At 38.3% G+C, this 12,305-nt stretch overlaps 1 protein-coding gene across 2 annotated transcripts in view; it reads left to right on the top strand.

Annotated features, from left to right (window-relative positions):
- RUNDC3B (RUN domain containing 3B) overlaps window positions 1–12,305 on the top strand; it is a 147,886-nt gene that overhangs the window by 122,178 nt on the left and 13,403 nt on the right. For both annotated transcript variants that reach the window (XM_060020373.1, XM_060020374.1), the window contains one exon: window positions 7,524–7,642. In XM_060020373.1, coding sequence (XP_059876356.1) covers window positions 7,524–7,642 — 119 coding nt within the window. The remainder of the gene's footprint in view (window positions 1–7,523; window positions 7,643–12,305) is intronic.

Consider the following 12,305-nt stretch of genomic DNA (forward strand, 5'->3'; position numbering starts at 1 on the left):
TTTTTTTTTTTTTTTGCGTCACGCGAGCCTCTCACTGTTGTGGCCTCTCCCGTTGTGGAGCACAGGCTCCGGACGCGCAGGCTCAGCAGCCATGGCTCATGGGCCCAGCCGCTACGCAGCATGTGGGATCTTCCTGGACCGGGGCACGAACCCGCGTCCCCTGCATTGGCAGGCGGACTCTCAACCACTGCGCCACCAAGGAAGCCCGAGCCATCTATTTTTTAATTGTAGCTTTGGTGTTTGTGTTAGGACTAATTTTCATGCTTGTTATAAAACATAAAATTCCATCTCATGAAAGCGTAGAAAGAAATTTACTTGTTCTTGATGGGTCTGGAAGACTTTTGTTCATTTTCAGTAAATCTAATATTGGGGGGATATTGAAGATATAATCACTCCACCTATAGGCCACAAGATCGTTCTCCCGTTTCTTTGTCCCAGTGTTCAGGACTATTTCGTTTCTTCATTGTTTCCCAGTGTTGAGAGAGCAGCAAAATTTTAGGATCTCTTTCTTTAGGTAGTCTTCATTTTGGAACGTGTAAATTGTATTACCTTCTTTTGGCTTTTAGCCATTTCCCATCATGGTAATTTTTTTTCAATATCTTTATTTTCCTATATGTCTTCAGCTAATTTTCTGATTATTTTCCCTGCTCTCCCTGCAACTCCTTCTGTTCTTTCCCTTCCCTTCCTCCCTTTCTTCTTTTGTCCCTCCTTCCTCTCCTTCCCTCTCTTCTCTTCTCCCTCTTTTTCTCTGTTTTTCTCTCCACTTTTCTTTTAGAGCCCTTGCTTTAAATTTCACTGGTAGAGCAACACACTTCTTTCCCTGCTTCATAGGGTGCCTTTCACTAGGTAATTAGTAGCCAGACTGTTTCTACAAGGAATGTTTTAGCATAGACATAATTTCTGCCTGCTTTACCGTGTGATTTTTTTCATTTATCGGAGGTAGAACTCAAATTTTACCTTTCGTTGTTTAAAAAAAATTGCTACAGGCTTTAATGTTTGTTGCACTGATTGTTAGAGATACGCAGGGAAACATAAGCCAGTTATTTACAGAATGAATCTGTAGAACTCTCTTCAGCATCTCCTGCACCGCACTTAGTATGATTCAAGGTGTTGACTGGACCTTTCATGGATTGGAACTGGATTCCCCTTACATCCTTAAGAAAGTCATAAATAACTGGAATATATCTTATTATCCTAGTATATAATTTTATCTTTCTGTGACATTGAATGAATGGAAGAATATTAGTTTATTTGTATTTCTGATTTATAGTTGAAAAACTGAATTTATAGCAATACTTGGTAGACTTATCTATGTATAACATAAGATACTCCAGCTTTTTTAACTGCAAAAATATTATAATATTATATCCTGACAAGTTAAAAGACTAATAACTATGTCTTTTTATTGCAATACCTACATGGTCACTTTAGACAGTGGGAGGTAAAATATTTTAGCCAAAAGACATGTATGTACCACTGCCTGCCCATAGAGCTACCTATTGAAGAACCAATAAGGACATCTAAGTGGAAGATTTATTTCCAGATTACCTTTGCATGCAGTAATAGTGACTTTTTTTTTACAGAATATTGTAGCAGCAACAAACGTTATTGCAGTCTCAGAAAAGAATGCAGTGAAACTGCCTGTTTGTCTGTTTAGAATGGATCTAGATTTTATACCTCTTGACTCAGTTACTCCATTAGTTTAAGAAGGGGCACCCTTTCCTTCCCAGCATCATCCTTTAATCTAACCTGCCCTCAGATGTTGGTATTGCTTTTCTGTGGCCCTATCGCCAAATTGATATCCCTGAACAAAAAGTATGCACGAGGGGGTAGCTCTGAGATCCCTGGACCTACAGTTTAAAGTCAGGACTTAAAAGTATCTCTGCTGCTTCCTTGCTGTGTAACACTAAGCATCACTTCCTCTCTCTCTCTTTTTTTTAAAATATATTTATTTATTTGTGACTGCGTTGGGTCTTCATTGCTGCACCCAGGCTTTCTCTAGTTGCGGCAAGCGGGGGCTACTCTTCGTTGCGGTGTGCAGGCTTCTCATTGCGGTGGCTTCTCTTGTTGCGGGGCACAGGCTCTAGGTGCGCGGGCTTCAGTAGTTGTGGCACGTGGGCTCCATAGTTGTGGCTTGTGGACTCTAGAGCACAGGCTCAGTAGTTGTGGCTTGAGGGCTTAGCTGCTCCACAGCGTGTGGGATCTTCCTGGACTCGAACCTGGACTCCAGGGCTCGAACCCGTATCCTCTGCATTGGCAGGCAATTCTTAACCACTGTGCCACCAGGGAAGTCTCACTTCCTCGTCTTCCCTTCTGTTTCTGCACATGTAATGTTGGAGGGTAATGCCTATTTAAACAGAATTGTAAGTCATATGAGGTAATAAATTGCCTGAAACCTAATCATTTCCTGGTAAATCTTTATTTATTTATAGCCTATATAATCTTTTTTTGTTTATACTCTCACATAACCTTGTATCTTTCATGTTTGGAGAATATACACTCACCCAACATCCCAAGCTCTACTTTCTTAGAGAGCTTGTAAAACCCTATATAAAATTAAAATGACCAGCAAATCCCCAGTTGTTCAAAATACATAATACCAACTTTTTCATGTAAAAATGGAGACTTCGGATTTTCAGAACAGAGTAGTGCTGTATAAATCATGTTTGAAACAAATCATAGCTTTTCATCGGGATCCAGTTTTTGCTCTCTTCAAATTCATAATATAAGCCAGAGCTCTCGAACTGACTTGGTAACTAATTCCTCTTCATTTGACCAATATCTTAAATAAGTCCAACACATGTTTCTGAGAGCCTGCACATTATGGAGGTGGTAGCCAAAGCCTCTTTAGTACTAGCTCTCTTGATAATATGGAGAAAGAAACTGGCCCTATAATGAGTCATCATAATTTTCTGCTAAGAGTATGGGATGTCTATAGTTATTTCTCTGGGGCTCTGGAAATTTATTCGCCCAGTTGGCTTTGAGAAGAAAGAGAGCGCACTGTTTGATTTAATGAATTTCATGGATTTGTTGACATTTCTTAAAATGAGCCAGATAACTTGGCTATGGTCACCTGGTCGTGGAAGGATCCCTTTCACAATAGATCTTAAATTTATTTCCATTTAATATACTGTTTATAAAACTTTAAAAATATCATTTCCAGTTTATTTCTTTATTATTTAGACCTGGCAAGATTAGTTATGATGGATTTTACTATATCTTTTCCTTTATTTCAAACATAGGAGTATCATGTTTGATATTGTAGCGTTATAGGCTCACTGTAGAAGCTCAACAATAAATAAATATGTAAAGCACACTCCCAGACACACATAGAGCAATTGATTCTTTTTTGTCTCCAGTAAGTTCTGTTTTAATATGTATCTTTTTATGTAAAGTCTAGGTCACATGAGCTTGTTAGATATTTGTTATATAATCTTGTTAGATTATCCGTTACATAGCCTTGTTAGATTATTGCCTAACGCATCATTCCCATCCCAAAAGATGAGATTCATTGTCACTTTTTTGCGGTACGCGGGCCTCTCACTGTTGTGGCCTCTCCCGTTGCGGAGCACAGGCTCCGGACGCGCAGGCTCAGCGGCCATGGCTCATGGGCCCAGCCGCTCTGTGGCATGTGGGATCTTCCCGGACCGGGGCACGAACCCGTGTCCCCTGCATCGGCAGGCGGACTCTCAACCACTGCGCCACCAGGGAAGCCCTACTTAAGCTTCTTTTAGTCTTCTAAATTTATCATTGTCTTCCAGTTTGGCTATTATTCACAAAATTATTAAGAATTATGAGCCTTTATGTGCCCTTTATGATCTATCATTTAGGCCTACTTTTCTTAATGACTCCGATGCATCAGATATAATCACTTCAGGTGTATTAGAGGTTCTCCTTCCCTTGTGTGTCTTTCCAGTCTTTTTAGAATAGGACCCCCTAAAGCACTGAGGCTGTAGAAATCTCTTTAAATAAGTTTTGCATTGACCTGACTCACATGTATCCTTACAAGCTCCCTTGCATCCTTCCATTTTGTAGCAAATTGAGACTTTATAGATGTTCTCCTCTAACAAATGCTTAGTTTGTTCCTTTAACATACTTCTATGAAAATCAAACCAAGAATAAAAAGAATGGCGTATTTCTGTTTCCACACACAGTCATGTGCCTCTGTGTATATAGTGCACATTATTTGTTTTTATTTTGTACATGTGGATAGTTTCTTCTTCTATCTCTCTGTTGCCCAATGACTACCAGATAATGTGAATTATCATTGACCTCAGTATGTCTACTGGGCGAATAAGTAATGTAGATTTTCCATATCATTGCATCTGCATTGATATAAAGTATAAAATTGTAGAAAATTTTACTTGTAATTGAATTCAGCCCTGTTGCTCAGTTTCCTTTTAATTTGCCTTTATTTGGTACCCAGTTCTATGTATATAAGTCTAAACTTGAATGATTTTATTTTTTTGGCTACAACACATGGCTTGTGGGACCTTAGCTCCCCGACCAGGGATCAAACCCATGCCCCCTGCAGTGGAAGTGCAGAGTCTTAACTGCTGGACTGCCAGGGAAGTCCTGAGTTTGAGTGGTTTTAAAATGCTTATATAGTAAGATATTGAATGCAGTGGATTTTATTATATCCCAAGTGCTCATGACAATTCCTACAAGTTTAATTTAAATTATATTTAACAATGTAATGGCATAGATTAAACTGCAAACTTTTATATAGTCATAATGCATGACTCTTACTATCTTGGGTTCTTATTTTGATTAAACTCCTGCCATTTAAAAAGATTATACTCTGTGAGAAACAGAGACGTAGATGTAGAGAACAAACGTATGGACACCAAGGCGGGTAAGGGGGCTGGTGGTGGTGGTGGGATGAACTGGGAGATTGGGATTGACATGTATACACTAATATGTATAAAATAGGTAACTAATAAGAACCTGCTGTATAAAAAAATAAATAAAATAAAATTTTTTAAAAATGTATCAACCCCCAGCAACACATTAAAAAAAAAAGAAATTATACCCTGAGAAATAGGAACAGACCGTTAACTGGTTTGACGTATCTGGTGGGTTACAATTAAATCTTTCAATGTGTTCAAAGTGAGTCTAGAATTCTAAGATAGGACTTAGTGATGACCTTTTAAAGACAGAACTCCCATAGACAGATAGTTTGCTCCATGACAAAACGTTTATGAGATGGAGCTGCCGGTCGCATTGGAAATATGGTAAAAAATGAGGAAACCAAAGCCATTCTTTGTCATTACTGAAAGCAGCTGAACTAGATTCCTACCAGGTGGTGGGAAATAGTTTCATGCAAGGAAGATATTGTATGGTACTATTCTTAATATCTTATGAATAATGTGCTTAGTTTTGGCTTGGAATTTTTATTTTTGCTTCAGAACATCATTGTCTACCAAATTTTATTTTTATATTCATTGACATTTGGTTAAGTAAATAAAGCCAATAAACTCAGAGTTTATTCACTGAAGGGTAGAAAGGTCCCTAAATCACTTTGGGCTTAGAAGTGTGGTATTCTAAAAGGTACTTCAGTAGGTCACACAGAAAGCTCATTTTGTGTTGCCATTACCATAGGATGCTTTCACATGCTTTCCTCCCATGAGAGTCTGTAAATGTGTGCTGTCAAGTTCTCAGTCCTTACTCGCCAGAGTCTTTTTTGCTTCTGGGTATTTTGTTGTTTGTAAATACTTCTACGCATAATTTTTTAAATTTAATAATATTAAGTTTCCTATAGTGAAATATCAGTGTCAGAAACTCATCTTAAGCCCTTCATTTTTAAAAGCAAGTCCTCTGCCTATTAGGCACAGAAAAATAATTTGGAAAAGAAACTTATTTATAAATAACTTCCTTTATTCAATTCCTCTGTTCCTGATTTCTGCTATAGCTAAAGAAATAAGATTTTACTGGAAATCAAGTGAAATTTTCAGTGATTTGATTAAATACAGTATAATTTACATGGTCTGTCTCAGCAAACAAGGCTATTCTTTAAGAAGGGTTTCTAATAAAATAGGAAGACATCTTTTCTTCTTACACTAGAGAGGAGATAGCATAGTAGTTAAGGGGATAGAATTAGAGCTAGGCTACCAAGTTCAAATCTCATCTCTTGTGCCCCAGTTTCTTCTGCTGTAAAGTGGGGATAATAATAATTCCAACCTCTTCTGGTAGTCGTGAGGATTAAATAAGTTAATGTATATAATATATGTAGAACAGTGCCTAGCATTTGGTAAGTGCTATATAAATATCGGGTATCATTTTTTTGTTACATGTTGTATAGCTTATATATGTGTCATCTATTATAATTATCAGAAGTTTCCTACAGTAGACTTTCCTGCTACTTAAAATTATAATTAAGAACTTTTATACTCTCACCATTTAAAAAATCATGTTATAACGTGAGAATGCTGCTCGCATTGTAGGCTGGGAAGGCTATTCCATCACCTCATCCTTCACCTCATTTCTTAGAGGAGAAAACAAATAGATGCCTGCTCTATATATCCCCCTTAATATACATACACCTGATAAATTTGTAAGTCTACTCTTATGTGTATGAATAGAGAGTAGCTATGTAATAGATATATGTTTTCTATAACATTATCATAGACTATATAACATTTCTAGGAAATTAGATAGGGTTTGGTTACCTTGGGAAATAAATATTGAACCTGAAAAACATATTCCCTTTCCTGGATCATTTATATTTAGAAATAAAAATGAATTTTGTTCACGTACTTGAAATGTCAGTAACATGAAAGCTGCATATATCTCTTGAGTTGGTTTTATGTTGACAAAACAAATATGAGGAAGGTTTAAACATTTGCACATAAACATTCATTAACATTTAAACATAAATATTTATTAACTTTCCATTTATAGCTGAATTTTTTCATCTATTATAATTTATTTCTAGTGAATTTGTTGACTAGAAAATGAGCTCACAGTTATAAATAGATGATGGAAGGAGGTTAATTATCTTGATGGTGTATTAACACAAGCAGGTATTTTACTACCCAACATTTTTTAAACTTCTCAGTTACAGGAATTGATAACAGTAATTTGTTATTATTTTTATGTAATAACCATCTGTAACGGTATCAAGGCACTGTGCTTAGGAGATACACAATCATCACTAAGTTATGTCAGTTTTGTTTCTGTATTAGGAGAGATGTAAGATTTTCTGCACCTTTGACAATTAATAATGACCAGAAGTCCCTATTTCTTAGCTAACTTGATCATCAAAAATTGGTGTAAGGAATTAAATTTGTTTGACAAGTTATTTCTCTTTTCCTTTTTTTAGTGGATTAAACAGACCTCCAGAGAGGGTGGAGGGAAAAGGATAATGGAAATTCTATTGCTGCCATGATAAAGACAGTTTAGGGGAGAAATTGGGGAGAAATTAACCAGAAACTCAATAAGTTGGAGAAAACCATTAAAGACTATCTCTAGAAATTCTTTATTGTGAGAAGAAGGTAAAGTAGTATCTCACCCTTGTTTTACAGAAAAAGTTGTCAAAGTCTTGACCAGTTATCAGCTGAAGTTAGCCTTTCTCAGACTTCACTGGATCCAGGTCAGTCACAAGGAGATGGAAAACGAGACACATTAAATTTAATCAGTGAAGGTAAGAAAAAAAAAATCTATTTAAAAATTGCTTTTTCCTGAACTATACATATTTTGGTTGCAGAGGATTGCTAAAGAATAATAGCGACATTTCTGTGAAGCATGCTAGGAATTAAGCTGCCATTATGATTAAAAATAGTCTGCTCTTGTTTTTTTCTCATGTGTTTGTAGCTAACCTTCTCGATAGATATTCTGTAATTGTTACCTTTATTTCCTCATTTCCTGTATTCTTTTTTACCCACTCCGGTTTGGCTTTTGTGTCTCTACCACTTATTAAAATGACTTTTATCAAGGTGATCAACCACTGCAGTAGTGCTGACATTGGTCCTCTGTCTTCATTCTTTTAAACTTCTCAGCAGCTTTTGATCCAACTGATGATTTCCTCATTCTTGAGTCACTTTTGGTACTTCATTTTCTGAGTATTCTGAAAAACTTGGGGAATAAACATAAAAGAGTTTTCTTTCCCTGTTACTGCTTTCAGCTGTGTTCTAACCACCCCTCTTTCCAGTGGGTTGCATCTTCCTGAACAACATATTGATCCAATTTCATAAGTTTTCAGGCCACTTTCAATTATATGATCACATTTCAGTTTCTAAGACACAGTCTATTCTTTTGTTTTTTGGTACGTGGGCCTCTCACTGTTGTGGCCTCTCCCGTTGCGGAGCACAGGCTCCGGACATGCAGGCTCAGCGGCCATGGCTCACGGGCCCAGCCACTCCGCGGCATGTGGGATATTCCCGGACCAGGGCACGAGCCCGTGTCCCCTGCATCAGCAGGCGGACTGTCAACCACCGCGCCACCAGGGAAGCCCCAGTCTATTAATTTTTAAACTTCAGTAAAATAGCTGGTTCAAAATCTTTTCTTCCCGTCCCCCCCTCTCCCCCAGTATAGGCTAGATCTGTTACTCTAGCACTTTGGATTGGACACCTGGCGCTGATATGATCTCATGCGCACATATTTTACCTCTCCTTCTTCCCAGTTCCACACCTGCTGGTGTGTGTGAGGGCTAGGGGAAGACAGACAGTTCCTTACCTCAGAGGAACCTGTATTCCTCTATGCCTCCTTTCTTCTCTTGTCTTCTCCATTGCAATAAATGACCACTGTAGACATTATCTTAGACACTGCTCTTTCGCCTTATAACTGCAAGTCAGTTCATTAGCAAGTCCTGTCAGCTTCCCATACAACACGTGCTGTATACATTGATTCATCATCTCCATTACTACAACTCTAGTCTGGGCCACCTGGGTCAAGCCTCTTGGATGGACTGCTTTCGTCCCTCCTTCCTGCCTCCTCACAAGTCATTCTCCATGTGGTGAACAGTGATCTTTGAAAACATAAATCAGAATCTACTATACGCCCCCCTTAAAATTCTCCAGTCGCGCTCAGTGACAATCAGAATAAAATCCAAACTGCTTATCTTGGATGGCTTCCTTCATAATCTTGTCCTTACCAGCTTCTGCCTCATATCATACCATTCTTTTGTTTGTTCTCTACACCACAGCAAACTGACCTCCAAACTGTTCTTCCAAGCTGGTTTCTGCCTCAGCTATCTTTACACTTGCTTTTCCCACTGCCCTGAAACTACTTTCTTAAGGTCTTTGCATGGTAACTTCTTTATCAGGTCTCTGTACAAATATCAGCTCTTTAAAGTAGTTGGGTTTTTTTTGTTTTTGTTTTTGTGGTACACAGGCGTCTCACTGTTGTGGCCTCTCCCGTTGCGGAGCACAGGCTCCGGACGCGCAGGCTCAGCGGGCATGGCTCACGGGCCCAGCCGCTCCACGGCATGTGGGATCTTCCCAGACTGGGGCACGAACCCGTGTCCCCTGCATCGGCAGGTGGACTCTCAACCACCGCGCCACCAGGGCAGCCCTAAAGTAGTTTTCATTGGCCGCCACACCTTAATTAACCACCCATGTCAATGCCCACCCCATCCCAGGCACCTTACCATATTGCCATACATTATATTATGAGTCTTGTCTATAACTCCCCACTAAAATAGAAGCTTCATGAGGGTAGGGTATCTTATCCATATTTTCGCCAGCATATTATTAGAGTCTGACACATAACAGACAACCGTTAAATATTTGTTGATGGAATAAGTATATAATGAATAACTGTCATAGAATATGAGGAACAAGTTACAGGTAGTATAAAGTAAAAATTCAATTAACCAGAAGTCTCAGGCAATGGGAAAATTGTGATAAGATGAATTCTGCTTCCTTTAAGATGGTTGTTGAAATGTTCTCAAAGGACCTTAATCTGTTTTACGAGCTTAGTAAATAGTGTATATTGACTACAGATAAATCTTTTTTTTGATGATGTGGAAAATAAAAATAGCATATTAGAGTGTCTTAGTGGCACTAATATAAATGGGAAAGAGTAAACTGATTGTCATTATTTAGAATATGTATATTTAAAAAAACTAATCCATACTATGAGTGGATTCCTTTGTGATGACTTTTCATATAAAAACACATTTATTTAGGATTTTAATCTAATTTCTAATTATATGCATTTTAATATCAATAAGACAAGATTAATAATGAATACTTTTATACTATAAAAACAAATGTGGGACTTCCCTGGCAGTCCATTGGTTTAGACTCCGCGCTTCCACTGCAGGGGGCACAGGTTCAATCCTTGGTTGGGGAGCTAAGATCCTGCATGCCGCCTGTCATGGCCAAAAATAATAAAATTTGTTTAGAATAAACAAAGGTATGGAGGAGGAGGGAGGGATGAATGGGTGGAACATACAGAATTTTTAGGGCCATGAAATGGCTCTGTATGATACTAAAATGGGGGACACATGTCATTGTACATTTGTACAGCTCACAGAATATACAACGTTAAGAGTGAACCCTAATAGGGACTCTGGGTGATAATTTTGTGTTCATGTAGTTTCATCCATTGTAACAAATGGGGTGTTAATAACAGGGGAGACTATGCATGTGTGGGAGTAAGAGGTATATGAATACTCTCTGTACCTTCATGCTCAGTTTCTTTGTGAACCTAACTACCCTAAAAAATAAAGTATACATATATATATATAAAGTACTGGCTTTAAGAATTCAAGCTGGTTCTTCAAAAAGGTAAACAACACTGATAAACCTTCAGCCAGACTCATCAAGAAAATAAGGAAGAGGCCCAAATCAGTAAAAATCAGAACTGAAAAAGAAGTTACAACTGACGTCACAGAAACACAAAGGATCATGATAGATTACTGTGAACAACTGTGTGCCAGTAGAAGGGATGACCAAGAAAAAGTGGACAAATTCCTAAATGCACCATCTGCCAAGACTGAACCAGGAAGAAATAGGAAATAGATGAATTACCAGTAATGAAATTGACTCAGTAATTTAAAAACTCCCAACAAACAAAAGTCCAGGACCAGATGGATTCACAGGTGAGTTGTACCAAACATTTAGAGAAGAGTTAACACGTATCCTTCTGAAACCATTCCAGAAAACTGCAGAGGAAGGAACACTTTTGAACTTACTCTATGAGGCCAGCATCATCCTGCTACCAAAACCAGACAAAGATATCACAAAAAAAGAAAATTACAGGTCTATATCCCTGTTGAACATAGTTGCAAAAATCCTCAACAAAATACTAGCAAACCAAATCCAACAATCCATTAAAAGGATCATATACCATGGTCAAGTTGGATTTATCCCAGGAATGCAAGGATTTTTCAGTATCCACAAATCAATCAGTATGATACACCACGTTAACAAAATGAAGAATAAAAACCATATGATAATAGATACAGAAGAATTTTTTTTATAAAATTCGATATCCATTTCTAACAAAAACTCTCCAGAAAGCAGGCATAGTGGTAACATACCTCAACATAATAAAGGCCATATATGACAAACCTGCAGCTAACATCATACTCAGGGTGAAAAGCTGAAAGCATTTCCTCTAAGATCAGGAACAAGGCAAGGATGCCCACTCTCACCACTTTTTTTTTGGCTGCGTTGGGTCTTCGTTGCTGTTGTGGGCTTTCTCTAGTTGCATTGAGCGGGGGCTACTCTTCATTGCGGTGCTTGGGCTTCTCATTACAGTGGCTTCTCTTGCTGTGGAGCATGGGCTCTGGGCACACGGGCTTCAGTAGTTGTGGTGCGCGGGCTCAGTAGTTAGGGTGCATGGGCTTAGTTGCTCCGAGGCATGTGAGATCTTCCCCGACCAGGGATCGAACCTGTGTCCCCTGCATTGGCAGGCGGATTCTTAACCACTGCACCACCAGGGAAGTCCTCTAGAAATTTACCTTGAAGATATATACTTAAGTAGTACAACTGTGTATGCACAAGGTTATTCTGCCCACTTAGTATTCGTTCACATTCTGTACTTTTCCGCAATTATCACTTTAAGGAATTTTTCTAGCTACCTCCTTTTTAAAATTTAACTTTTTATTTTGAGATAATTATAGATTCACATGCAGTTTTAATAAATAATACAGGGAGATCCATGTACCCTTCACCCAGTTTGCCTCAGGGGCAACATCTTACAAAACTGTAGAACAGTATCACATCCATGGAACTGACAGTACAATCCACTGATTTCACACAGATTTACATGTACTCAGTAGTGTGTATGTTTTTAGTTCTGTGTAGTTTTACCACATGTGTAGGTCCATGTATACCCCACCATAGTCAAGACATGGA

This window comes from Delphinus delphis, chromosome 9 (assembly GCF_949987515.2).
Source record: "Delphinus delphis chromosome 9, mDelDel1.2, whole genome shotgun sequence".
NCBI lineage: Eukaryota > Metazoa > Chordata > Mammalia > Artiodactyla > Delphinidae > Delphinus > Delphinus delphis.